The 17,216-nt window shown below is 29.7% G+C and overlaps 1 protein-coding gene across 3 annotated transcripts in view; it reads left to right on the top strand.

The window, feature by feature from the left end:
• Positions 1-17,216, top strand: part of LOC118203681 (uncharacterized) — a 115,851-nt gene that overhangs the window by 67,328 nt on the left and 31,307 nt on the right. For all 3 annotated transcript variants that reach the window (XM_085822169.1, XM_085822162.1, XM_085822159.1), the window contains 3 exons: positions 5,515-5,574; positions 6,898-6,983; positions 9,084-9,235. In XM_085822169.1, coding sequence (XP_085678295.1) covers positions 5,515-5,574; positions 6,898-6,983; positions 9,084-9,235 — 298 coding nt within the window. The remainder of the gene's footprint in view (positions 1-5,514; positions 5,575-6,897; positions 6,984-9,083; positions 9,236-17,216) is intronic.

Here is a 17,216-nt window from a genome sequence, read left to right as displayed (position 1 = left end):
TAAAATTATATCAGGTATGTAGCATTTAAAAAATAAGCAATATGTGTCAAATAGCAACATTTCAGAAAGTTGTTGTTTGTCAGCTTATGAGAAGATAAATTCAGTCTTATGACACATAAACTGGCAGCATATAATAAATGGCATCATAATGAATGTAACATATCAGTGAACTAAAATGTGGAAAGTCTCTGCTGAAAACATTTCTATTATCAAACACTTTCAGCATAGCTGATTGAATTAATAAAGCATTGATTGTGATGAGCTGCTATTCTTCCAGCAATCTTTTTTGAAGGTAGTACTTTTTTGAAGGTAATCTTTTTTGAAGTAAGTGTACTTAAATAGCTATGTTAGCACGAATTGTGTGGCTACTGTTAGTGTGAATGATGATACTTTAGGATCTAACCATGAATCTCCAGGAATGCTTCAGTTGCAGTGCAAGTAAAACGCCCATAGTCACATTTGCAGTGATGTTTTGATCTTTTTTAATTCAAACAAGGTAGATTTTTCATTATAAATTGACATGCTGCAAAGTCCATCTTGGTTTCATTGTGTCAATAGCTTAAAAGTGGAAAACCAGAGCTGAATTTAAATAGCATCAAACTCTCATGCAGTAGATGCTAATATTAAAATTGTACATATGCTTATTTTTTAATTGTTACAAACCTTCTGCAGAACTTCTAACATCTTAGATTTCAGATCTTATTGCTTAATAGTAATTTGTTGCTAAAGCTATTTGTTTTTCTTTGCAAGATAATTTTTTGTAGATGCAAAGAATCAAGCTGGGTTTGGTCAAATTTGAATTAAGGGAAGTATGTCTTGTTATTAAGATATGCTAAGAGGTTTTTTCCAGGTCGATTCTGTATTATCATCTGTTTCCCTTACCAAATTTCAGATTCTAGAAGCAGGCATTTTTTTTTTTTCCCATCATTTCGCTGGACATTCATTGAGATTATTGGTTGATCAAATGGTCAGTCATTTTCTTGAGATATCAGTATAAGTGTACTATGAAAATACTGCAAAACAAGATTAACAGTTTTATTTTCCATACTTGATAGCTGAAATATGGCCTCTGGTTCTTTGCAGGGGAAGAACTATGACTTATTTTAATATTTATCAAATAACAAAAGTATTTTGGAGATATCAGTTATTATTTTATACTTTTAATGGGTAAGCATTTTTAAGAAAACTAGCAATAAACATGTTTTCTGCTCTGATTTATTTGTTATTTTATGGATATTTTCATCCACGAGCCATAAAGTTAATGAGCATAGAATTTGGCTTGAATTTGCATCAGTGGTAAAGTCACTGAACACTGGTAGTTTGATCTGGTTTCAGTTCCAGAAAACATGCTGGCTTCTCTTTGTGTGGTTTTCTACATGTGTAACTTGGATATGAAGCAGTTTCCCTTAGAAAGTTCTCCTTGAAAGCATTCCTTCCCTTAGGCAAATAGCCCTCATATATTTTGTCAAATCATATAAACCAAACCAAACTGAATTGTTCTTGATATACGGATTTCATCAAGTCAACTATTTCGTTTATACCAGGAAGGGAATGTGGTCAGCCTTTCATTTAGCTGTTATAGTTTTAGTTTATGAATGTAAAAATGCATTATATATATATATATATTCAGTTTTGGTATTTACCGACATTTTTTAATACTTTTTGCTGTTTGATTTGTAAAACATGTTTGAAAATAATCTAAATAAATGTATGTGTGTATTTTTCAAGTTTGGGAGGAAGGGAATGGTCTACAAATAGTGAAAGAGGTGCATGGTACAAAAAGGGTTGTAGATACATTAGGTTATTTCGAAGCAGGAGACATGAAAAGTGTACACTGCCCTCACCAGGACTCGAAACTCGGGCCTCTCGAATATGTGGTGAGTCTGCTCACCATGAGGGCATGCTAAGAAGGTGTTAGAAATACCTTATATACTCTCCCTTTTAATGGGCAACTGGGGATTTGGGGCCCTAGTCGCCAAATCTTGGTGGTGGAAAACCATCATCCACCACCTTGTTTTAGTTCGGGCGCTACTATAGATTTATTAGGTTATTTCAAAGCAGGAGACACGAAAAATTTGCAATGCCCTTGTCGAGACTTTCATCTCGGACCTCTAGAATACGCGCCGAGTGTACTGGCCATTACACCACGAAGGCATGCTAAGAAGGCGGGAGGAATGTCTTATAATTTTTAGAACCACCGTTTTCATACATACCAAAATTTTCAAATGTAAAAAATGTAAATAGTCTTAACATTAATAAGTTGGCAAATACATAAAAACTCTTTTCATGCTGTTTTATAATTTTATGTGAATCATTACAGTTTACACTGTTAATTGTGTTATATATGAAAACTATTAAATGACTTTTCAAATGGTTTATAATTATTTATTTGTGATTGTAATTGCATATTGATGCGACCACATTGGTATAATTTGGTGATTTCTTGCAGATGAAAAGGTAAAAGTTTATTTTGTGCAAGTTGGTGGTTTTCAACCCCTTTTTTACTTCCTTGTATGAAGTAAAAAAGGAAGTACTGTAATTGCAAAAAGTTTCAGGCAGCATATTTCAAGGAAAATATCCATTTTGACCGCTATCAAATGCAATTTAACAATATTTTTGCGTGATATCTGTACATAAGGAGGACTCTTTCCTCCCCAAAAAATTATAAAACTGATTTAAAATGAATTTTTAAGAGAATTTTTCGTGGCGTCTGTGCGTACATAAGTATGTATGTACGTACGTATCTCGCATAACTCCAAAACAAGTAGCATCAGAACGTTGAAATTTTGAATGTAGGACTGCTATAACATGTAGATGTGCACCTCATATTTTGGTTGCAATCAGCTACATCAAAAGTATACAAATATATGTATATATATATATATATATATCCACTCTGTTACTTGGCTCAGTGAGCTCAGTTTCTTTATTCTTATATGTTTGCAAGTTGTGAATGTTTTTCTTTAAAAATTATTGAATTATGTTGTTCTTATCTTCCAGTTAAGGTTTTTATGCCTTTACTAAATCTGCATGAAATATGTGTGGAGTTATCAACAATTTAAAACTTGTTTAAGTGCAGCTAAGCCTAATGAATTTTGCAATGGCGGACATGTTTGTTTACATTTCGAACTTGGCAAAATAGCGGATTTGTTGCCAATCTAGAGAAACGTAGCTTCGCAACAACAAAGATAACGCCTTCTTTTATTATCGTGAATTAAGTCATGCTTAATGCATTCTGGAATTTATTCGAGGAAATAAATGTTTCAGATTTACTTCGTAATTTTTAATGTAGATATTTTGAGTTTTATGTATTTTTGCTTTGTTGGGAAGTGAGAACTGAATTATTTGAATGAGAAATACTGAATCGTCTGTGAAAAACTGTTTCTTTTTTGTTTTGTTTGCTTAATTTCTTTTATACATCGTTTTAGATTTATTATAGTATTTGAATAGAACATGTGGCAATGATTAGATAATTCTTCAAATGATATAAATTTATATGCGTTCTGAGTTATGATATGGACGAAATGTAACGCTGTTAAGTTAACCTAGCACCAGAGTGTAGCTATGGTAAATTAATATAGAGAATTTTAAAGAGTGCATTTATTCTATTGTGGTTTATGCACTATCGACAAAGTAGATTTAATTGAATCCAATAAGTGTAAATGAAATGAAAGAAAAAATGTATATAATTGAATATTCTGTGCAAGGAAGTCATGTGGTGTACACATCAGATTTTTTTTAACAAGATTTCCAAACTATTGATTTTTATTGTAAGATGGCTAAACATTATCAACATATGAGAGAAAACATACTTTAGCAATTTAAAATACAAATTTGAATTATTACTGCAATTTGGATTACTAATTAATGTCATCTGAATTATTATGCAATTTAATTTTAGGCAATTACTAATGCAAGAATTACATAATTAAAACACTTACATTCTCGTTCAGGTCTTTCATTAATTTTTTTTCCCACTATTCTTTTCCCAAAATGGACACCAACCTGTTTTCGCTTAAAAAACATTAAAATATTGCTGAGACTCGGCATCAGGCAACCATCGGCAACAGCAGCTAGTGAGGAAATGCGTTTCCTCGATATTCCTCTAGAAAATTTTCAAAAAATTTCTGTATTTTTGCAGAAATTTTCTGGCAATTTCTTCCATTGTATATTTTAAAACTATGTTTAAGGCAAAAATATCACGATTTGTTTATAAAAACTATTGAAATACAGAATGCATAAAAAAGTGGTGGCATTTCTTCACAGAAGGATTGTTATTAGCATGGTTGTCCGAGTTTGGCACATTCTGAAAATTTAGTGACTTCTTTTAAGGTGGTTGCATTAATATAAGTACTTTATTGATTATATGATTTAATGTTTTACAGAATGAATTTTGTAATCTAGCACTTGAATTGATGTGAAATCTGCAATTTACATGAATTCAAATAATGTAGTGTTTTAATAGAATGTATTAAAAATACATAACACAAAACATAAAATCTACAAAGAAAAGAGTGTGAGATATTTTTCTCCCTTACCATGTGCCTTTGTGTTATAAATGGAAGCATATCTAGCTTGTTATCAGAAGGTTCTCGATTCATTTTCCAGTGAGAGCTTTTAACATGTTTCATACTTCAACAAGCATAATGAATCTACAGATGTAAATATTCAACTAATTATGATGTCATAAACATCATGATGTTATGATAATAAATCCTATGCTATAATAAAATGTTATGTTATCCTATAACATAATTTTGATGCTATTCGCTAAGAGGCAAAGGCATTAATCATTTTCCACGTCTTCTGAAGTAAAATGCTTAATGGTTTCTACAAGATAAAATATTAATATTTATTTTTTTAACTGAATCTCTGTAAATGTTTGTTTTAGTATTATAGAAACAATCACACACACACACACACACGAGAAAAAAAAAAAAAAAAAAAAAAAAAGAAAGAAAGAAAATTTATTACCTTAACATTCTCTTGTACTTTTTGTTTTCTTTTATGGTCATGTGTATGATTCAACTGTTGTGCTTTTTTCTTGTATATTGTGTTTCATAGTGATTTTTCTGTTATACAAATAGAAGTATTAATTTTGGAATTTTTGTAGAATTAAGTTTTTATATATATTTGAATCTTATGATTAATACTAAATTCTAGCCATTAAATATGAACAAAAATAAAAGGTATTTTGACGTTATATACTGCACTATAATCTAATATGAAAAGAAAAATAAAATAATAATTGTATTATATTTCTTGTTTCTGAATTTATTTAGAAGCAAGAAAAATAATACAATTATTATTTTATTTGCTTTTGCCTTGCTAAATGTGTTAACATTTTATTATAACCATGTTCATAAAAGTATCTCTGTGTGTTTCTTATATTTTTGTATTTTTTCTTGAAACCTGTTATCAAATTTAAGTATTATGTTGTTTGACTTCTATGAAAGATAATATAATATCCACTTCTTATTTTATATTTCTTATTTTTATCACATATATTTTCAGATTGTGTCTAGTCACAATATGGATGAATATCAATGTAGAAGTTCAAATAAAGAAATCACTGTAAGTTTTTATTTGAAAAATTACTGCATAATTTGCTTGTATATTTTAATTATATTAAAACTGCTGTTCTTGCTCAGTGTTAGATTAAACCCTATCTTCAGTATTATTAAAACTTGTAATAATAATAGAGTATTGTTTCCTTAAGAAAAGTAAAAATGTATGTTAGTGTTAAAATAGTTATTAATTTTCATTGCTTCTGCTAACCTTCTTTAAAGTGCAAAATAGTTAATTTAAGAAAAAGTATGAAATTTTTTAAGTTTTCTTCACCTCGCGAGAGACGAAAGTGTCATAATTCTGTTAAAACAAAGCTTAGTTTATCAGGTATTAAAACATTCTTAAAATAAGAATTTTCATAAAACAAATAGTTATTTCGTAGAAAAAAGTAAATCTGAGCATAAGGGTACATACACATAGACAATCAGAATTTATCCATCAAAGAAAAAGGGAGTTGTGTTTTTTTCCATTGAAGAACATCATTAATTCTTCAGTGTTTTAGAATGAAATTGAAATTCCTATAAACTGTGCCGAGAAAAGTGTTATTTAATATAATATTTTTGTGTGTATGTATATTTTATAAGTATTAAATAAGTTGTCAAAAAATCAATAAGCTTCAATATGCTGCTTAAAACATGACTAAAAGGTGGAAGTATTTTTGTGTATTTTGTCTTTTGAATATATTTAAAACAGTAAATAAATTTTGCAGATAAAATTAATATAATTCATAATAAGTTTAGAAATTAAGGAAGTTATTTTTGGAATGACTAAGTATTTCAGTATATTAAGAACTATTTGCTGTTGTGTTGTTGAAAATATCAGAGTAAATTTTTTATTAGGTAATTGATCATGTGTTTGCTTAACGATAAGGTAGTTTCTCATGTAATTCTTCAGTGAAAATCTGGCTTTCAAACCAGAAATAACACTTGCACATTTCATCATAAGTAATTATGTATTATAATAAAGAAGGATTCTGAAACTTGTACTATCAAAATTTTTTTTAAATATGTATTGTCTATGGTATTGAGATTTTAAAAGTTACTGCAAGTATAGATGTTGATATAGGTCAGAATTTGATGTAGAAAATCATTAGTGGTTAGAATGCCAAGAAGTTCAATAAGCTGCTTTCATTTAACAGCAAATTCTTGTTCTGTTGTACTGAAGGTAGCTGCATAAATAAGAAATGAGGTCTTTTTTCATCCGTAATTTTAACAATTCAGATTATTTTCAAGATAAGTATTTTTTATATCCTTTTTTCTACATTAATATGGTTACTTTAAAATTTTTACAAAAATATAAAGCATTTTATTAATTTTTATTATTTGTTAGGCATTAGATTCTCTAGTCATATCTGCCATTCATCAGCTGGCCTCAAAACTGTGGGCAAATTCTAAAGAATTATTAGAAAGAGAAAGGTTTGTATATTCGTAAATATTTCAGTCGGTTATTTTTTAATAATGTCTGAAAGCTAAATTGTTTATTTATTGTAACAGTATACATTTTCAGTGATTCGTAATATAGTACACTTAAAAAAATACCTTATGTATGTATAAAAAAAGCTGTATGTTTTGGTAATGTTTGACTTTTGTCATAGTATAATAAAACAAAACCGGAATAATTTTCAGCCCAAAAAAGGGGGGCATTAAATATTAAGCTTTATATATATATATATATAGTTTCTATGATTGAATTATTTCCTTACAACTTTGTATATAAATTATGTGACTTGTTTTGCTTGATATCTTTTTCTAAATAGCAGATTTCAAATAGCAGCTGTGCTTTCAAATAAAATTATGCAAAATATTTTAAATAAGTATTATTTAATGCAGAAGTTTTAAATAAACAGCTAGTTTTGCTTCGGCTTTATTCATATAAATTAAATATGGGAAAACATCTGAGTTGAGAGAGAAGAAGTGTATATTTTCAGAATTAAGTTAGAATTCTTTAATCCTTTTCCAGTGTTGCCATTATTGAAAATTGTAAAATCTGACTATAAATTTGTTATGCGTCTATGTGGATAACATATTAACATTTTTTTTTTTTATGAAAAATTTGAAGTAATTTTAAAGTAATGTTTTTTATGGAGAGAAGAGATGTATAAAGTTAAATAAAAACCATAAAATATTCTTATTTATCACATATTGGAACCTGTGAATTTTTCTTGCATTGATTAATTCTTTATTTGTTAGCTTTGTGAAAATTTCATTAGTTATCTATTCTGTATACACAAAAATAGAACTGGCAAGCTTTTTTAATTGTTTGGTTGTCTAATTCATTTACAAAAGATTAAAAATTAAAATCTTAGGGTGCATTTAGAATTTACTTTTATAGATTTAAGTTTTTTAATAAATATTTTAATTGCATATAAGGTATGAAATTTACTAAATGGTATCCAAAAGTGAGCAGTGCAAACTTTGTATCAATATGATGATTTCTAAAGTGACATTCTGGCATATTTGATCTGTTTTTATTGTTTGAATAAAAGATATAAATGCTGTGATAGTTAACAGCCATTTTCAGCATGGCTTTTATTTTCATTTTGAAAGTTAAAGTAAATTCATCTATTTGGATTTCTTTCTGATTTGCAATTAAAAGGAAATATGACATTTTAATTCAATATATGCTTTATATATTTTGCATAAGTTAATCAAAGCAAAATGAGCCGATAAATATTTTTTGTGTAAATTCATAAACAAAAATTTTTTTCTGCTTATCCACACCCCCACCTAAAAATCATGAACTGGTTAGTCACTTTCAAAAGCATTCACCAATTCGTTAGTGGTAGAGGAGTGAAATGTTTTATAGCTATTTCCCGAAAGCATTCAGTGCCACACCTACTTCTACACATTCTTCTTTTTCCATACAAGATATGCATACTTCTCAGTTTTTGTGCTCTTATTCCGCTTGTATAGACAGCAATTTATTCATCCTTCAAAAGAAAGTGTAAGAATTGCTCAAAGTTATAATTGTGGATGATCTTTGCACCAAAGTCCTACAGTGAGAAGAAGCACATGAGATCTTTATCTGAGCCATATTATACCGTATACATGCAAAAAGCTAGTTTGAGATTTGTTGTAGACAGCAGAAACTGCAGTATGTGGTCTAGCACTATGCTAAAATGCTGAAATTTCCATAAAAAGAATCATGATCTATAGTTACACTAGTGAAAATATCTAGAGAATTTGAAAACTACTTGGGGGAATGCTACCTGGATTGCCATATAAAAACTTTTTGGCAGCATCATAGGTTTGCTACATAAATACTTGTTAGTGACATGATGCATTGCCTCACGAATACTTACTTTTTGCAGCTTTTCTATGGAGGTGCAGGTTGGTTAAAGAAACAAATTTCATACATAGTGATTTTACATGTAGTGGGTATATAATTTGCAAATCACACCTTTTTAGTGCTAGCAGAAATATTTCTATAATTATTGTTATTTGAGTTTTTTTTTAAATTCTGTGTTCCAGATTTATATGTTGTTCACTACTGTAGTGTGTTGATATTTTATGCAGAAAAAAATGTCCAAAAGGAAGTGATACATGGTTGATGATAGATGAAGTCCTGCCACAAGGCCCTGTTACCGGAACTCCAGAGGACGGGGACTTTACTAAAGATCTGTCCAGTATATTGAAAAACCTTAAGCGGGTTGAACAAGGCCTAGATGGTATGCAAAAATAAAAAAATATATTATTTTTCTTTAAACTTGGAGCATTTATGTTGATGATTGTAGAAATAAATGAAATTCTTCTTATGATTTTGTTTAAATATTATAATTAGGCAGTATGTGATCATCAGTTAGTGAATTTAGTGATCATAAAATTTCATACCATGGTATAAACCATTTGAGCAATTTAATTCAATGCCATTACACAACAGTTTACTTTTAGTTTGCTGGGAAAGGATTAAGGAGTACTTTTAAAATAATAATAATAATAATAAAAACACAGGGGACTGGAAAAATTACTATTGCAAATCATCCAATAGACAATCTCGTGCACTGGAGATAAAAATGTTCTGTTCCATATAGTGTTGGCACTGCTCACTTCAAAATCGTAGAAATTTTTAATAAAAAAAATGTTAAAGTTTTACAAAATATGAAATAGATTAACAAGCAAATTTGAAATTCAAAATCCGGGCTTCCATGTGCCCATATTTGGGTGGAGAACTACATTATTCAAAATTTGATTACTCTAAGTACTGTTGTTTTTCCATAACGTGAGAAACATGTATGAATTCATGAAGGTTCTTCATTATGTAATTTTTTTAAATATAATACAGGGCAATAATATTTGGTGTCGACAATTTGAAAAGTGATTTAACGCTTTAGTGACTTGGTGCAAAATGCTGTTTTGAGACTAACAGCCCTTTTGGATTTAAAACTGTTTAGCAAATGCAGAAGGGAGAAAAAAAGTACATGATATTCCAGCAGTGATAACAGATGATTTCGTCTTGAGTTATTTTTATGCACAGCAAATATATAGTACATAATTGTGTATAATCCAGAATGTATGAACTTAATTTTTTATATAAACAAAAACGAATAGCAAATGGTTGCCATGAAACATATAGATAGAGCAATGGTGCTAATTATTTATTGATTTAATTTACATAATGAATTTAATTCTCCAAATTAAAATTTTGAAAAATGCATGTAGATTGTTTATAATATTTTTCTGTTAATTATAGTAGGATTTATTACTTTTTCCTACATTTCTTTTCAACTGCTATCAGATAAATTATGCTTTTGAGTTTATTATAGATGTTGTCCCTATATTAATTGTAAATTGTGAGTTAACTACATTTATATTCCACATTAAAAAGTCTGTATATAGTGCAAACTATAGAGTAAATACTTAAATTAACTTGCAGCTTAAACATTTGGCAGTAGCTTATTTCACATATATTCCTATATAATTAAACGAAAAGCTGTTTGATGATAATTCAACCAAAGGGTTGCCTGGTCTGCCTATATGCATGTCCTAGATCAAAGTCCAATAGAATAGGGGATTTGGTCTGACGTGATGCCGCTCTGAGTTTTACATAGAAATATCTGGTAGACACTTGTCCTGCATTTGATAAAAGACTTGCTCTAACTGTGAGATGTGTAACTGTGTATGTCTCAATATCATATTTTCACAAGTTTCTTTTGTAAAAATTACTTCATATTTTTGCAAAATTATATTAGTGAATTTGCATATGTTCTGTACCAAAGCATGAAAATTTCCTTCTGAGTTTTAATCCATTGAAGAATTAAAAAATAATCAATTTTCAGGGGTGAGGATAAACAATACTGCAATGATAAAAGCAAAAGAATTTAAGAATTAACTGTATAATGAAGTTCATGTGCGGGTAAAAAAGAGGGGCTATTTATATGATTTATGATTACTCACTTTTACAACTAGTATGAAACTTTTCACGTCATTTCTTGTTTTTTAAGAACTAATTATTTTATATATTTTTCTTTGCATAAAAAGGGAGATTCCATCTTTAACTTGAAATAAATTATTCTATGTAATAATTAAGATTAGCAAGCTGCCCAGACGGTATAATGGTTAGGGAAGCCTGACTGCGATACCGGAGGGCCTGGATCCGAATTCTGAAAAAAGCATGGTTGTAACTGTCCATCCCTTCATAGGATGCGATGGTGGCTCATCTATTAGCTGCCTCCGTAATAAAGAGACCACCACATCTGGCTTTGTATAGATTAATGGATTGTGTTACATTGTAACTGTTCTCAATCTGCCATTGTGGGAAAAAAAATAAGATTAGCAAAACAGTAGGAGTATTGTATTACTTAAAGTTTATATAATTGTTTCTTAGCTGTTGTTCATACTGTTCTGAGAAATGAATTTCTGAATCTGAAGATTCTATAGTTTTTATTTTCAAATACTTGTTAGAGATTTTTTTTTTTTTTTCCCCATTATATGCAGCACTGAATTTCCACAACTTTACAATACATTTTTTTAAATGATACATTTTTTACTCTATAGTAGTTTAAATTGTTACACTTCAAAAGTATACTGTTACTGTCTGCTGCATTTCTTAAAAATTGCTGCTCCTTAAATTGAACCAGAAGTAATTATTGTGATCATGCCAAAAAACACATATTATGCAGTGCTATAAAGCCTTGTCAAATGTGGGAGTTGCATCATTAATATTTTGTGCAGACAGCAAAATCACATTCCACAAAATTAAAGAACTTTCTTTCGAAAAAATGGGTTAGGTATAGTTCAGATTAAGAATATATGTATAATTGATACAAAGTTAAATTTATTGTAATTAGAAGGGAAAATGTAACAAATGGCAATTGAAAGGATTTCTATTACTGCTTAATAAGTATGTATATGGTCCCCCCCCCAAATATCTGATGATTTTTGCATGTGACAAAGTCTGATGCAACTTATTAATCATTTCGTGGTAAGGAGTGAAAAATTTCTTAGTATGTTTTATAAAGTGTCTTTTCTTCATCTAGGTTAATCTCTATTAGGAAATGTGTGTTTTTTTAACAATTGGTTTAATTCCTTCTATATTAAAGACACTTTATATTCTTCACTATTGCTACTTTCTGTGCCTGATAGTTTTATAAGATCATCCAGTTCTTCATTTGTCATTTCGTGATAATCATTTTTCACTAATTCTTTGATTTCTTCTTCTTCTTCTTCTACATCGGAAAATCCGTTGCTGCCTGTTGGTTTTGCAATTTGTACAATTTCCTTAGCTTTATTTTCAGTCAACTGAAATGCTTTAAAATTGTTGACAACTTGTGGCTTGAGCTGATGCTAGCAAGTGTTAATTTTTCGTAAATTCACTAGTTCCCACATGAGTTTAATCATTTCTTTGTGGTATTTTATGATGAATTGCTTTCAAAATACCACTAGTATGTTGCGTTTTCCCTTGTTTAGTGTTTTATTTGAAGAGATGTAAGCATGCCTGACATAATGGGCTTTGAGTGTTTTTATGAGTGCTTGATCCTTTGATTAGATTAGGAAAATATGTTCAGTGGAAGAAATAAGACCTCTACATTTGGAAGCAATGCTGTAAGGGTCTTAACTCCATGTCCTGAAGCAATATCAAAAATTAGAAGAAGTTTAAAGCTTCAGATTTGCTGTTCTAAGTGTAATATTTGATTTATTTAATGAATGTATTTTCAAACCAATCCTTAAAAACAACTATTGGAATGTGACTGATGCTCTGCAGCGTACCATGTATAATTGAAATTATCATATTTGACAAATTAAATGGAGGCAATTAAGATAACTTGTATACACAAAATTGAGTTCTTCAAGAGTTTACTGTAGCATATCTTGCTGTATTGCGACTTTGCTCTTTTACAGTAGTGAAGAGCAGTTTTTTAAGTCTCACCAAGTCACACATAGCATATTTGGCTTCATCCATGCAGGTCCATATCTTAAATTGTGTACTAGACTTGCTTAGTCTCAACCCATTTGATTTGCAGTAAAAAACTGTTGCTTCTCTTTGATAAAGTGGTGCAAAAGTATAATTTTGAGCAAAAGATCAGCTGAAGACAATTCCTTAAAAAGCACATCCTTGTATTCGAAAAGGTCCTTTGATATGTCTTTGTCAGGTCGATGCTGAAGCACATTGCTAGTGTGTATGTGCCAAAGGATCTGCTGAATAAAAATATGGGAGAGTTGTGAGATATAAATTCATTGCTTCCAATGTTTGAGAGACATAATGCTTTCAGATATATTTCAGAATACATCTTAAGTATGTATGTGGCAATTTTTCTTGTAAAGTATGATGCCTTCTTCATTAACCCTTTTGGGACGAAATGTGCAACGCATGTATACTGCTTGTCCCAGCTGTTTCTTTTGTGAATGTCTGTCTAGAACAGAAGGGAATTTCAAAACTAAGCCTAAATATGCAAAATCATGGAAAGATAAATGCATTCTTTAATAATGTTCTGTACAGTATGTATGGAGTGTATGCTTTATATGTATTTTTTATTTATGTTCTTTGTATACTTAAGTTTTGTTTTTGGTTTAAATGTCTTTATTTTGCACAGTGTTTTTTCCTTCAATTTTAATGATTTTTGACATTATATAATTGACAATAAATATTTTACTGAACATTTATTTTTAGTGTAATAAATTTAAAAGCAGGAATCTATGCACAGTCCTATTTTACATTCTTGTCATTCATAATAAGTTATTTGCTTTTTTGGAAGATTTTTGCCAGAATCTTCCAAAAATTTTGCCATAAATGAAACAGCACCATCACACTTTTTTTTTTTTTTTTTTTTTTTTTTTTTTTTTTAACTTTCATTTGAACAAAGTGCTCCCCATTTATCATTAAATCAGTTAAATTGAGGTTTCTTTTCTTCAAAATCAACATCTCACCAATTTACATTATGGGTGGTGGAAAATATTCAGTCACTCTTTTCCTTCTCCTCATTACAATCCCACAAGTATTTATTTCAAGTCTAAGTTCATCTGCCAGTGATGGAGACATGAAAGAATTATCACTATATAAATGGTACCCTTGACTGGAAAGTTCTTCAAGTAGAGATTTAACAAATATTTTCCCATATAATTCTGAAGTTTCTTTTTAACTAACATTTTCTTTTGTCGCAAAAGCGATAAAGATATGGGTAAAACCTGATTTAGATTCACATAACTTGTTTAAGATTTTCAATGCTTTGATATTGTAATTGTCAAAACAGGTACATTTTGCATAACAGGATCTGGAAAATCATCTTTCTTGGGAGGAGGAGGTTTAATTCTCAATTTGAAACTGGACTGCAAGCCTAAACACCAAATGCTTTATGGAAAAAAAATAACAATATTTATATATAAATACTTTATTCTTATTTAAAGAGGCATCCAGTATTCTAACACACACACACGCACATTATGGTTGGGCTATGGTGGAAAACGAGACATATGCTGCTACACCACCAAACCGAGAACCCTGTGAAGGAATTGGAATTTTGGACATCTTTTTGCACCAAAATTCTTCAATTAGCTTCAGAATGATGATACAACTCGTAAAATTTTAAAATTTCTTTTATTTAAAAAGTCCACAATTTGCAAGGAGGGTGAGGACGCTAATATGCACACATCCTCTTTTGGTTGCATAAATAAACACAGCTGTGTGATTGTCCTCTTTTGATTGTATGAATAAAAACGAATGTGTGTATTCTTATGTCCCCTTTTGATTGTATGAATAAAGACGAATGTGTGTATTCTTATGTCCTCTTTTGACTGTATATATAAACACAACTATCATTAACAGTTCTTTTTTATTGGAAGAATAAATACAAAATATAACATGTTTAAAATCTTTATATCGCATTCCTTTAAATCATTTTGAGATGCATGATTTTCTGATTAATGTAATGAAAGGAGTAATTTATAATAGCGATTTTGAGAATCATCGGTCATTTAATTCTTCGAAATTCATCAGTTAATAAATAAAGACTAGCCCTTAGTGATAAATGTGAGTAGTACTAAAATATATTAAAAGGCTTAATCATTAGTTACAGTTATAGTTTCATATGACGTTAAAAAATCATATTAAACCGCAAAGAAGTAATAAGATTTTAGAGAAGATTTCACAATAATTAGAATATATTTTGCACTTTTAGAAAGTAATTTGAGGACTTAAACTTTTTTCTCATACTAATATCTCCTATTAATAAATACCTACCGGGAGAATAGTTTTCCAATCATTCAGAGTTACAAAGAGAAAAGTATAACACGAACAGAGTAAAGTGACAAGACTTTCTTCAGTTTTAGGAACAATTCCTGCATTGCAGAGCTCCGATTTCAGATGCCTCAGAAAATGTATTTATAATATATTCAGGCATTTTGCGAATATTTTGGATTTTCAAATGTAATTGACACAAATTTTGTATGCTCCTCCAAACGGTCATCCTGATGTTTTTGTGAGATTTTGAAATATCTACTAAAAATCAAGTAATCATGGTTTCTACACATAACGTGTTCAGAACTTAAATAATTTGATTGAATTCTATGCTATAGTCTATTTTACTTCTCGTTCTTAACTTCAATGGAGACAGCTTCCACGCATAAAGAGAAATGTAACCTTATCATACTTTTATAAACATTTCCCTTCATAGACATTCATTTACGCGTATGCACAGAACGAAAAATTATTTGATTATTGAATTTATTTCTATTGTGATTTCAGAAAATAGTTACATCATTATACGAAAGCGAATTCATGTCTACATTTTCCCAAATCCAGAAAAATATGCAGCAATTTTTGGATGCAATCCTAAATGGAAACATTGTATTAAGAGTTCCAAGGTTATTCTTTGTGTTATAATTTTTTTCGTGTACGAAGTAAAGGGAGTATTGTAAGGGAGAATAATTTTGGGTATCTTATTTCGACGAAAATATCAATTTTGACCTCTTTTGAACCCATATGAATGAATTTTTTTGTATGACATTGGTACATATCGACAGAATAAAGCACTAATTTTTCCGATATGGGTTATAAAATAGATTCTAAATGAATCCAGAAGGAATTTTGTCATAACGTCACTACGTATATATGTAGGTACCTCTCTTGCCCAACTCAAAAACAATTAGCCGTAGAACGTTGAAATTTTGTATACGGGACTGCTGTAACATCCAGTTATGCACCTCATTTTTTGTTGTAATCGGCCGCACTAAGCGTGTTACGCGGCTCGGATGAGCTCAATTTTTTATTCCATATGTTGGTAAATTTGCGCATTTTTTGTTTGAAAGAGATTGAATTAGGTTGTTCTAATATTCCGGTTAAGGTTTTTATGCTTTTAATTAATCCGCATGCGATAGTTGTAGAATTATTAAAAAACTAAAAGAGTAAGTGGCGGGTAGGTCTAATGTGTCGCCTATTTGTTTACATTTGAAACTCTTAGTAGTATAGTGAATTCAGTCGGCTGGTGCTACAACTTCAATGGCTTTTGGGACCAAAAGTTTACTTTAAATTTTTGTGCATTGAAAATGTTGTCCTTCTGCATGCTAGATGAATTGATTAATTTTGTGTAGAAACTTTAATTTTAATTGCAAAAATTATTTTTAAAACGGTTTTTAACTGTATTTTGGATTTTTGGTTTTTCTGTATTTTACTGTTTTTAATGACGATGTTTTGAATTTATTTATTTTTGCTTTGCCGCGAAGTGAGAACTTTATCGATTGAATGCGAAATATTATCTCTAATGAAATTCTAGGAAATAATAAGTTTAAATAAAGAGCAGCAAAAAATGTCTATAATTTACTAGGCCGTACAAGGAAGTTATGTGGTGTCCACATGAGATTTTTATTTTTAAAATTAATTTTCCACTAGATAATAAAAATATCAATCTACTTAAAAATGATACATATAGTAATAATCAACTATCAAAGAAATCTGAGAAGTTATATTTATGATCTCCAGTTTTCTAGCATTTGATGATTTGGAACAGAACACGAAATCATTCTTTATCCAAATCTCCACTTCTAGAATGAAGAGTCAACCACATATAACATCGCTTTCAGACTTTACGAGTGTTAGACTTTCAGTCTGACACTCGTAAAGAGCATAAATGTAACAAATCCCGCTGCCTAAGCCATTAAACTGCTTTCCTAAGCACATTTTCAATTAAAATAGCTCACGTTTTTTTCTGGAATAAATTT

The sequence above is a fragment of the Stegodyphus dumicola genome, chromosome 1 (genome assembly GCF_044657685.1).
Source record: "Stegodyphus dumicola isolate Sdum_Otavi_A_Nest chromosome 1, ASM4465768v1".
Taxonomy (NCBI): domain Eukaryota; kingdom Metazoa; phylum Arthropoda; class Arachnida; order Araneae; family Eresidae; genus Stegodyphus; species Stegodyphus dumicola.
This window is presented reverse-complemented; position numbering and strand designations above follow the sequence as displayed.